This window comes from Ammodytes marinus (assembly GCF_949987685.1).
Source record: "Ammodytes marinus genome assembly, chromosome: 12".
Lineage (NCBI taxonomy): Eukaryota > Metazoa > Chordata > Actinopteri > Uranoscopiformes > Ammodytidae > Ammodytes > Ammodytes marinus.
Window position 1 is genome coordinate 26,217,828 of NC_137216.1, and position 12,860 is coordinate 26,230,687.

The following is a 12,860-nucleotide window of genomic DNA, read 5'->3' on the forward strand; positions in this document are numbered from 1 at the left end:
CTACATCCATATTATTTACTATCTATGGAAATCACGCATTTGATTGAGTTAGTTCACTGGTTTTTCCCCAAGAAAACAAGCGTTATTTCGAGATCATGAAAATAATCAACCCAGCACAACAAAAGGTTGTTTCTTGGCAGGACAATTGTTGAAGAGGCATTATCACTTGATTAGGACTATAAATGCAAAGCTAGGACCTTGTGCTTTGAGTTTAATGTGTGACTCTATTAACCTGATTATGCTTAAAATGATCTATATAGAAAAAAAACTGGTTTCATATATTGGAAGATGAGGAATGTACTTTCATAATAGTCTCTGATTACAGAATAATAGTCAAAAGATTCTTCAAAAGCTTCTGTTTATTTATTCCCCCCACTTGTTCCGGATTAGCAGCAGCAGTTTATTTCATCCAGCATTTCCCCCTTCCAGTATCAAACACATCATTGTTATAATTTCACATTCCCAATGTCAGAGAAAAGCAAAAGCACAGTTACACGTTTTATTTGCTTGGCTTTTAAGTACTCAAGTGCATTCAGCAGCATTTTGACAAAACGGCCGAAGATACACTCTGCATGGAACATCATAACGCCAGATTAAAGACAAGACTAAAACACTTCTCAGAGCTGCTGCAGTAGTGGGTTGAGAGGGTAACTGGAATGATACAATTCAAAATAGTCATGAGGAACAACAGAAACATACTACAGAACTGCTCTTTTTTAATGACAGTCATAATCCCTGCGTTCCAAATCGCATACTCTTTCTTTTTTCTACACACTACATCTGACCGTAACAATAACATGACATACACTTGGGACATACTTTTACTTATTTATTTCATCATAACATCGCGCCTTGATCTTGCCTCTTGCTTTCACATATCCGTCGCATCCCTGTTTGTTTTCATATGGAGGCGATCCGTCGATGTGATGTCACTTCTGGTGCACACTGAATTGTGGGTCAGAATCGCCCAAATAGGATGCTGTTTACACCACTAAAAATCTCGGACAGATGTAGCAGACATCCGGGTATTTCTAAACATACTAAATCTGGCCACAAGAATCGGGACATCCTAAATCTTTTTGTCTACCATACTAAATAGCCTAGTAGATAGTATGGGTATTGTTATTGGTATCAGTGGATAAGCCAGGTAACTCAATAATAACATATGACTAAACTGCACTTTAGTAGCATAGTGATAGTCTGTATACTATTAGCTTGTGGTTCTTTGGCTCCGCCCACTGAGATTGAACTCTCTGGTCGTAGTTTAAACTGACTGACTGACTTAATAGGTTTCCATGGGTCACTTCTCTGTGGATGCACAGGGTAGATTTTGGTTTGTTTTTGTTCAGTGTCTTTAGAGTGACAAACCCTTTTCTTCAGAAACACACCTGCACAAACTCATGTGACCACAGAGAACCACGCCTCACGTTGAAGTTGTTCACACACAGCGGCTCCTCTCGCCTGAAAGCAGAAACACTTTGATGTCATTTAAATGCTTCAACTTTTATCTCTCAAGTTTCAATTGATTTATATTATTATTATTATTATGATATAAATACACATAAACAAAATCCTGCTCGGGATCCCCCAAAAGTCTAGTCAATGCAAATATACAGTAGTTGTGATAAACTAAAAGGCAAGGCAAGTTTATTTCCATAGCACTATTCCGACACATGGCCATTCAAAGCACTTTACAGGAGCATCAAATACATCAAGATTAGACACTATAAATTGTATTAAAGAGATAGTAAAAACAATGAAAATACATCAAGATTCAAGATTAGACATTTAACATTTAGACGATGTGGAATGGCTGCAATGACAATGACGTGACGTTACCTTAATTAATCTTTCATAGTTTCAAACTAATTTAAAAATATTTGCGGCATAATAAAAAGAAAGCGTAATATATCCTATTATGGTGACTTTTTGCTTAATGAGTTATTGTTCCCTGAAGTTTGAATCTGTCTATCAGCCTTACCGTATAGTCTGGAACTGTCTTATTTAGATTTTATTCTCAGAATTGTGTTTCAACTTTATTCTTGGCACTTTGACTTTTTTACTCGAAGTGCATAATGTCAAAAGAAAACGTCCTTTGATATTTTCTTTCTCTCCCGTGGCCCTAATACTATTCCATAGTTGTAGTCAGCACTGCAGAATCCAAACGACAAAACAGCTTCTGATCTACTGCTCGTATATTTCATTAGCTTATGAGGGTTGGCTCAACAGAAACACAGGCCTGGAAGCTGTTTGGTTTGATTTACAATTTACAGAAAAGCAAGTAACATCTACTAGTAAGAAGAGTGGGGAGTCCTGCTTTCAATTTCTATTCTATTCTGTTCTGTTCTATGTTGTACCTTAGAGAAGGGAACCCGGACAGACACACAGATTTGACGTGGACGTCTCTCTGTCTGTAGAACCAATTGCCGGTGTTCTTCATCTGGATAGATTGGATCTCACACAGCGAGACCGGGTTAGCCAAAACCGTCGTGTACTGCGTTGTGTCTGTTTGACTGCAACGCACACACACGCACACGCACACGCACACACACACACACACACACACACACACACACACACACACACACACACACACACACACACACACACACACACACACACACACACACACACACACACGTAAATTATATTGTCATAAACACACAGGACCATAAGCAACATTCATCAAATCGGACAGTTATAGCCTTCTGTGTTTATTACTGAGAATTAATAAGGGCAACAGACTGCTGACTTTTACACACACACACACACGCACACGCACACACACGCGCACACACACACACACACACACACACACACACACACACACACACACACACACACACACACACACACACACACACACACACACACACACACACACACACACACACACACACACACACACACACACACACACACACACACACACACACACACACACACACACACAGCATCTCAACAAGATGGAACATAAACTTTTTCCTTATTAGAAAAAGTTAAAAACTTCTCCTCCTCCCGACCTCAAGTGAACCTGTACATTGACACAATTCTTCCATCATTATCCCTCCTGCCACTGTATGCTGCACCTGGCCCGGTCTTTACAGTGCAACATACAGTACTCAGAATAGAAAGTACCCGCTCAGCTACTTTTCGCGGAGAGAAAAAGTTAGGAATTATGGTACTAGATCTGGGATAAGGGTCGGTGAAATAAATTAATAAAGAAATGCTGTCACACTGAATTGTTGCTCTATTTAAACTTCTGGGTTGTTGAAAGTTTAGTTTTTGCTTCAGCGTGTAAAAAAAACATGTGAAAAGACCTGTAGACCAAGTAAAACCTACACTTTAGATTTTTTAAATTGAATAACACGACTTTTATGTTTGATATTTATCACTATCTCACATTCATAAACAATATAAGCAGTCAACTGAATAGTCAATTGATTTAGTCAGTTTAAATAAGGTCTATAAAGACAATGGGGATACATTGCGTATTTTAATCCGGTTGCCATACAGAAGCGCATCAAAGAAAATCGGAGAACTCTTTTTTTTTCATTTGCATACTTTAAAGGTGCTCCGAGGAACTTTCAGTTTGTGTTCATTCTTGCATCCCCAAAAGCGGTAGTGTTTTTACTACCCCAGCTGCTGTTCCTGGGAGAGCATAATGACCCAAAGGCATGAAGAAAAAACTATTTAAAAATAGCATTAATTGCACTGATTTTCTCATATGCTATTACAAGTAATTCATGATCATGAGAGGAAAAATTTTACTGTTTCAGAAATATTTAACTTTGACAGTATCAGAGAAAGCGTTTTTTCATCACCCTGAGGACTAGAACACAAGAATAAATTAGTGCCATTCCAGATGTGGTACGTACAGCCTGATGCGCTGCTCTTTCCCCAGGTTGTCCGTCCTCAGAGTCACCTCCAGCTCGGCGCTTTTATCCAGAGGAGAAACCTCCAGCTGCAGCAGGATGTGGTGAGCTGAGCACAGGGACACAGTAGGGTTATATACAACATAGGGCACAATATGAACAAGGTAATTAGCTGCCTTTAAAGGTACAGTGTGTAATAAAGGAGTATTTTTGCTGTCATCTAGTAGTGAGATTCTTGATTGCAACCGTCCCTTGCTAACCCCTAATGTTAAGAGAGTTTACTGAAGCTATGGTGGCCTTCAAGGACAAGAAGCTAGTCACTAAAGATGGCATCATTTCAAGTATTTCCAAGATATCAAGTTATGAGGTGAAGATGTATTTAGTTATTTTTTCTTTAGTACAACTTCTTCATTCCATTTCCGGCAGCCACTCACTTTATATAAACACATTTAAGACCGTTATGTTTGTCCGTTCTGTGCTACTTTAGAAACATGGCGGTGCAACATGGCGGCCTCAGTTCCCCACTCCTAGATTAGATTATATAAAAGGCTTATCTAAGGTAGTCTAATAGAAAAACAACTTTATTTTCAAGCGAATAATTCTATAATAAACATTTTCCATTTGCAAGTTTTATGAAAAACACCAATTCCCTTTACACACTGCCCCTTTAAAAAGCTCAACTGACAGAAAAGACATTAATGAATGTACAAATCAGTTGGATGATCATGATGTTTCAATTATTTGCTGGGAATCAAACTAAACCCCAGAAATGATCATAATAAGCTTTGCCCTAAAGCACAAACATGGCAAAGAAGAGAAAGTGAAACTGCATTATGAGTCTATACAGAGTAGAGGGCACATTGATTTGGAGGCACCTTTGCTGATCTTGGACCAGCAGAGAGCTCTGTGTGAGCCTAAAGGCAAAGCAGGAATAGCATTTCTATGGAGGATTTAAGGTCTAACACTGACTTCTCTAATGCTATAAATTACTCTACAGACTAACTGCAGGGTCATTGTTGCCAAGGCCACCCGTTCGTCATGGAGTCCTTTGTTATTTTATTTCACTTTTCTTTCTACAGGCAAGTCATGGGGAACAAGTTGACATTTACAATGGCAGACCTACAAGTCGACATTGGGGGCACCAAAAAGACACATTCATACTGTTATTGCATATACTGTATACACAGTTCTCTCTTTTGTTTGGTTTTAACAGCCATCCAAAAACTCACCGCAAAAAGGTGCCGAAGAACTGGTGAGGAGGAAAAGCTTTTGCTCTTTGGGTAAAGGAGATATGGCAATCCCACTGTTTTCTGATAAACCTGAAAACAAACACACGCACACACACACACACACACACACACACACACACACACACACACACACACACACACACACACACACACACACACACAGAGTATAGGTGAGGGTCATACCGTACACACAACCTCTCATGTACATTAACTGTGTCACTGTATCAGTGCATATCAGGGGTTGAACTGATAAGCAGCTGCCAAAGGCTGTTGTATGACGAGTGCAGACCTGCTGCCTGCGTGAAGCCAAATCTGATGGTGATACTGAGACTCAACAGAGAAGGAAAAACAAGCTGCCAACGTTATATTATTACTCTTTTATTGTTAATCCTACTGTCTGTTTGTCATGACTTAAAACGGTATTGGAAACATCTATTGTTGCCACAGCACCTATCTGGTTTTTGGGCCTTTCGTTTGTGATTCCGAATGATTTCGATTCAAATTGGATTTAATCTGTGGTTGAAAGTCATCTATAATAAACCTACAAGATAATATCACATTTGATAGCTGTGGTTTTCAGCAATGATCAATATGAAATGAAATTTTTATGAAAACCGATGTGAAATAACAATATTTTGTAAGGTCTAATCATCTACCTTGTAGGAGGATAGATTCACACCATTTAACATTTATTTTTATTTCAACATACAAGGTTTGTAGTCGTTACTGTGGTTTCCAAAACTAATCAAATTAATTACGAAACTAAACATATTGCCAGTTGAAGAGATTAAATTGGATTTAATCTATTTAATCCCAAACTTTGGCAGCTCTGGTTGGAAGTTTTAAAACAGTGGAGGATTTAATACTGGGAATGCCACACTGTGAAAAGTAACAGTCCTGCATTCCACATTTGACAAAATTAAAGTAAAAATGTTACCAGCAAAAATTTACTTAAATGTTAGGGGGGATTCTACCAAAAGTATACTTTGAAAAACTTCCAAATTTCTCATCCACTATTCAGAGTATCTAAATGGCTCGTTGGGGTATGATTCTCGCTTAGGGTGCGAGAGGTCCCTGGTTCAAATCCCGGACAAGCCGTTGTTTCGTTGAATAAGGTAAGACAGCAGATTTATCAAAAGAAAGAGTGGGACTTTGGCATAGGTACACACCAGTTATGATCAAATGTAGTGAGGTGAGTGTAGGCCTACTCATCATGCAGAATGCTTCCTGCCATAGTGATAAGGCATTATATCAAAAGTTACAGTTGTTGCCGCCTGTAGATGTGAATGATTAAAATAGTGAGTCATACATTTTTCAGCAACAGTTATGATACTTCATCAGAAACAGTAGCTATAGCAGCGGCTGTTGAGAAAGCAAGTTATTACCCAGAGCCCAAGGTGATTGCCTGTTTGGTCCAATAATAGACAACACAAAATTCACTATAATTCAATGTTCAAATGAAAGTAATGACAATACATTAAAAGGAAAGCAGTCAGTCAGGTGGAGGTGTTGTCTTACCAATAGTTGGACACTTGCCCCTGAACACATCACAGTTTGAACAGTGTCCATTCATAAAGTCCTCGTAGTTGGAGCATGGGATCCCTATCAACGGGCACGAGCCATTCAGCGCGCTCATGTAGACGTGCAGCGCCCTCATGTGGTCACAAATCACATAGCCATACACTGGGAAGTAGACAAGAACTGACAACACACAAACACTAAAGGCAGCCAGTCTGGAGGCTATGTAATATTAGTTCTTTTAAAACTGGGTTATAACGATCTAGGTATACTGTATCATTTGAATTTCAAATCATAACTTCCTGATGAAACGGTAAGCCAAAGTAGTAGAGTTAAAAAGCAACAAACAGCTGCCATGTTGATTTTTTTTAGGGTTTTTTTTAGTGAGAGCTGAACTTACTTGAGTTAAACCTGGAGCGGGCGCATCCAGTCTGGTCACTTCCCCCATTCAGGAAGAAGTCCACGTGACCCACAGGGATTGAAATGCCAAAATCTGAAGAAGAAGAAGAAGAAAACAATGCTACTGTATGCTGTCAATACACAACCAAGGTGGAAAGGGATAAACCCTATAACACAACTATTCCGCCTCCCAAAATACAATATTCTTTTTGGAAAGGGGAGCTTAAAGAGACAGGCCCCTTATCCGAGTGCTTTCACAGAGACGCTATTGACTGTTTTTTTTAACACTACACCATGAAAACTGTTTACTCATTAGAACCCAAAAATTAGACGAGAACATTTAGCATAATATGGGCTTTTTAACATAGTGCGCCCAGGGCTGGTCCTAGCATTTAAGGGTACCCCCAGGCAGATTTTGGTGGGCAGTTTGTGGGAGCATCTATCTCCTCTTATGAAACGTGACCAAGGCAAGGAAGATACTTGTGGGTTTTGGTGGGACTGGCAGGACTGAACTGAACAACATTTCCATCTTTTGGGAAATACAATTTTTATTTTGTTATTGTCGCTTGTGTGAAATGAACTATGTACTGTTAAAGCTAGAGGCTTGGTCGATCCTGTGCAATATCTCATTGATTTCTTAAAAAAGAACTCTTCCTTATAAATTACACAGTGTCAAAAGCAACACAACAATGGAGACGTGAAGCAAGCAAGAAAAAGCCTTTGTACTAGTTACAACTGCCAAACAATTTGGTCAAATTTTTTTTTCCAATTGGAATTTAGCCTGCATGGCTCGTTGGTCTAGGGGTATGATTCTCGCTTAGGGTGCGAGAGGTCCCGGGTTCAAATCCCGGACGAGCCCTTGTTTGTTTGGATAAAAAAAATACATTTCCCATAAATAAATCCTACACAGCTGTCCAGCAGCGAGGCGAGGCAACGCCAAATGTCTCTGGAAATTTGACACCACTTGAGAATAAAGGTCATGCAACATGGATCACATGCAATGCTATTCACCGTCCTACAAATAGAACAACATGTTTTCCAAGACTTCATTTTGTAAACCACAACCAAGGACATTATATAACCTTGGACTTGGAAATAAATAGCAAAATGTTAGTTTTTAAAGTTGTCTCACTCACAGTCAGAGTCTGTGTGGATGGCATCGACAAACTGAGCGTCAGAGGGGTCCAGCCGGTCGAAGATGTCTGCGTCTTTGAACATGGGTCCTGCGGGGTCCAGGGCTGGAGGACAGGGGAAAACTCATTATAAATAAAGGTCAAACTGAAGGAAGGCATCAGTTCACATTAATGCAGAAGGATTATTTTTCCTAAAGTGCTCTACTAATGAAAAGGAGTGAAACTTATTTTGTATTTCCATTTTGGGGACAGTTGATTGTTGTAGCTCAATGCTTTGAATACAAAGTCAGAGCAATTTTCACATATAACTGCTTTTCTCTTTTTCCGTTCGGTACATATAGTCTCACTTCACAGAATGAAACATCTTTGTATTAATCTCTACATAGCTGATTTTTGTAGGCCTATATACATATCTATACCTATTATTTTGGAGGTCAAGCCCATGCTTAACTAAATCAAGATAACCAATTATTTTAGTAACAGAGGAAGAGCAAAGACACATTTGAAAGCTCTCAAAACTTCAAAGCTCTTAATCTGTCTAGTATTAAAGACAACCTTTACTTTCAACAATTAATCTGAGGCATCAGTACATCATTTCTTATCGCCATTTCTTTGTGAAAAGTTTTCCTTTTTTGGTAAAGGACCAGATTCCAGTGTCTACAGCTGTGCCTCCTTGAACCCTAAACTCGCACCAGCCTCCCCACTCAGACAAAAAGACCCAATATAAACAAGTGGACAGTGGCGTATTGTGCTGGGGTTGGTTAGTTCTGGGGACCGTGCGTCTCCACATGGCTCAGTATTATCAAAGTGCCGTTGTCCTTTGAAGAGGCCAGCTAATCTTTCCAAGGTCGCGCTGAAACACTTAGCCTCTGTGAGGGACTCCTGATCTGAAGGGACCATCATAGATCATGCTTTCATGGCTCGTTGGTCTAGGGGTATGATTCTCGCTTAGGGTGCGAGAGGTCCCGGGTTCAAATCCCGGACGAGCCCTTACTTGTTTGGACAAGATTGTACATTTATCAAGACAAACGCTTGATTGCTGTTAAAGGTATTCTGCCATCCAGTTGTGTCTCTGGAAAGAATAAATGTTCATGAAATATAATTCATTAATGGGTAAGGAAAGTCAACATACTTGCTCAGAGTATAGGGTATTCCAGAACAGGAATGACATATGCAAATCTCCACATATCATTTATATCGTCACGGAAAAAAAAAATCTCCACACATTTCCACAAGCAGGGGAAAAATCTGCACTCAGGTAATAGTGCATTGTTTCACATTCAACTTTGCATTGCAGTAAAATGATATGTTCCTTCTGTGCTAGAAGGGGTCAGGACTCACCTGTGATCCTTCCTATCTTCCCCTCGAAAAGAGTCCCAACGAATCCGGCGACGTGTGCCCCGAGACTGACCCCGATGAAGTGGAAAGACTCCAGTTCGCATCCCTGTTTCTGTTGGACAGGACAACACAAACCTTGATCAGTTTTACTGTAATCAAGACTAAACCACACTCTCAGAAAATAAAGCACATAATTGTACCTTTAAGGGTACAGCATCTGGTCACTGGTGCAGTACCCTTTTAGGTACAGCTGTGTGTATATCCTTGACATTGGGAATCTATTATTACACTTTTATGTCATTTCTATAAATCAACTTCAAAAACTATTCTTTATTTTCATTTCAAGGCTACCCAACCATCACCTACAAGTTAAATTCTGCCCTAAAGAGAATACGAGGAACTTCTAAATGTTTATGAACCAGTCACATTTTCCTTTGATCCCCATAATCAGACAAATGGGTTTACAGCAGGCAGACAGGAAAAAAGCCTGAGTTTCCCGAATGGCACTGAATCAGAGTTGACTTTACTGCTTCACCGTCTGTGGTGTTTTCTGACCTTGAGCTGGTTGATGAGGACAGAGATCTGCAGAGCCACCTCCTTGTAGTTCTCCACCACCAGGTTGTAGGCGAAGGAGGCGCCGTAGACCCAGTCCACCACCAGCACGTTGACATCCTGGGCCCTGAGCAGGGAGCGGGCCAGCTCCTTCACCCATGACGGCTTACTGCCCATCACCCTGGGGAGAGAGAGGAGGGGGGGGGGGGGGGGGGGGGGGCACATTTAAACTGTCTCTGACTGTAGGAGGAAAGATGAAGGTGGAGTCAGCGATTCTGGAGAACGCATGTTGTCAAAATCCCCTTTTTTTTGTCACATTCAGTGAATATCTCCTCACAATCCGCTACCCGTCCGTACTGTTTGTAAGCTGAAGAAAATATTTAAGGTGTATACCACTTTGTTTACATACCCGTTGACCGAGCCTCGACTTAAAAAGGGGGATTCAGCACTGGATTTTTTTCAGTGTGTAACGGAATGACCGTGAGGAGATGTTCACAGATTTTTACAAAAAGTGATTCGACAACAATTGTTCTCCAGAATCGCTGACACCACCTGCAATACTGCTTTTTTTTCCTTCGGCGCACACCCAGGAACTTTCAGTTTGTGTTAATTCTAGTGCCCCCTTTGGACAAAAGCAGTAGTGTTTTTACTACGCCAGCTGTTGTTCCTGGTTGAGCCTACCCATGACAAAAGGCATTAAGAAAAACTATATAAAAATAGCATTCTTTGCACTGATGGTCGCGTTTGCTGTTACATGTAATTTATTATCACCAGAGGAGAAAGGAGACTGTTTCAGAAACCTTTAAAAGTTCCTCGTCACACCTTTGAGGATCCTCTCCTCACCTGTATCCGTGGACGATCACCTTGGTCGGGCGGGAGACATCAAAGTAGGAGGACTGCAGTGGTGGTTGTTGCTGCTGTGAATCAGAGAGAGAATCCTGGTGGAACGTCTGAGCACATTCCAGGTTCTTCCTGGTCAGCAGCAGGTACTGGAGCTGCAGACGGACCCTCTGCTGTCGGTACTGACGCCAGGTGGTGTTGCTCAGGTCGGCACACTCATCATCGCCACTCTGCCTCTCCTCCACACCTGGTCCAACAGGGACATACAGTGTTAAATGAGACATGAAATAACACATGATGTATAGTGTTGGTCTAATGCACCACACAACAGCAAACTTACACATCTTGAAGAAGACGGTTGTAAATATGGTTGATATAAATATTGTACATTTGAGACCAGATCATGGCACAGCAATATATCAAATGAAGGCACAAGCCGCAAGATCTTCGTGTTATCTCCAATTATCACTTATACAGTATATATACTTGTGAAATGAAATACAACCAGTTGGGTGATATTTTGTGGTCACATTATGTTTTTGGGAGGAAATAAGAGAATGGTTATTTAGTTTAAGTTGGAAGAATGTCATGTATTAGGGCTCTCCATATCGCAACATATTGCGGTGTTCATCGTATATAAGTAAATGATATTGTGACCCATGCATCGTGAGTGATACATTTCATATCATGAGGTCCTTGCCAATATCCAGCCCTAATTTACATGACTTAATGCTAACATTTGTTTTCAACTTTTGTGTTCAGGGCACATATAACATTCTGATCCTAATGTCCAACTAAAGCAACACAAGTCATCCCCTTCAGCCAAAAACCATGTCAGATATTTTATACGTAATTTTGTTTTTATAAGTTGAATTGGTGATTCCCTCCTCCCCCCAGTCCTGCATTATTTGAAAAACTGCAGGGTTCAAGTGCAATGCAACTTTCTGTTTCACTTAAGCCTCTTTGCATACAGTATGTGTTTCAATATTGCATGAAAAATACCAAGAGACTAAATTAAAGGAAAAGTAAAAACCACTTACCCAGCACCAGTGATGTGATGCAGACAGTCAGAACACAGAGGAGGATGGTGGTGTGTTGCCCAGGCATTTCTGTATTAACACAGCCAGTGAATGGGGACAGAGTTGCAGTTTCCCTGGGAGCTTTATTTTAGCGCTTAGCGTCGCTCAGCTGCTCTGTTTAGCCCCCTTTGGCACGTCCACTCAGCCTTTAACTGGCAAACAGAGGGCTCCAAGCACGGCAGGAATCCATATGAAAACAGTCCCAGAGATTCCACCAAGAACAAATGGTTCTAATTACCAGAACTGCGACGTTTAAAGCTCCACTTTAAGCCTGAACGTATCCACAACAAACCGGCCCCTGTGCTTTCACTCAGTCACTCACATCTGTCAGTGGGGGAGAGTTTTTTTTTCTATCTTCTTCTACCCAGACCCGCTTTGGTGAATCCATGACCTCATTAGTGTTCAATGGCTGTTTGTTTTAAATGCTGGACTCTGGCCTGGCTGCCCACTGGTTTGTGTGTGTGTGTGTGTGTGTGTGTGTGTGTGTGTGTGTGTGTGTGTGTGTGTGTGTGTCAGTCTGTCTGTCTGTATCTGTGTTTGTGTGTGTGAGTGTGTGTTAGTGTATGTGTCTGTCTGTCTGTCTCTCTGTCTGTCCATCTGTCTCTATGTGTGTTTTTGTGTGTGTGTGTATTTGTGGGTTAGGGAAAGTGTGTTTGGGGGTAATCCTGTTGTGTCTGACGGAAATCAATAATTTGCTTATTGATTGTTCCATTATCAATTTTCTCACTTACATAACGGATGCTCTGAATGTTTCTGTTGGTTTAAACAAGTTCTCTGTTTGCACTGCTCTGTGTGGTTTTGCAACAGTTATAAATACATTCACAGTCTGACTGGATTGTGCCTCTAGATTTAAGGTAGTAATTACAAAAAATGTAC

The 12,860-nt window shown here is 40.6% G+C and overlaps 1 protein-coding gene across 1 annotated transcript; it reads right to left on the bottom strand.

The window, feature by feature from the left end:
- Window positions 1-607: 607 nt before the first annotated feature.
- pla1a (phospholipase A1 member A) lies at window positions 608-12,012 on the bottom strand (the record flags this gene model as incomplete). The annotated part of the gene is made up of 11 exons (XM_080038515.1): window positions 608-1,461; window positions 2,358-2,513; window positions 3,879-3,984; window positions 5,105-5,194; window positions 6,644-6,808; window positions 7,044-7,136; window positions 8,179-8,280; window positions 9,517-9,625; window positions 10,069-10,246; window positions 10,909-11,152; window positions 11,946-12,012. 11 exons carry the CDS (start codon window positions 12,010-12,012, stop codon window positions 1,377-1,379), a joined length of 1,395 nt encoding a protein of 464 aa, XP_079894641.1. The 3' UTR covers window positions 608-1,376.
- Between the last annotated feature and the right edge of the window lie 848 nt (window positions 12,013-12,860).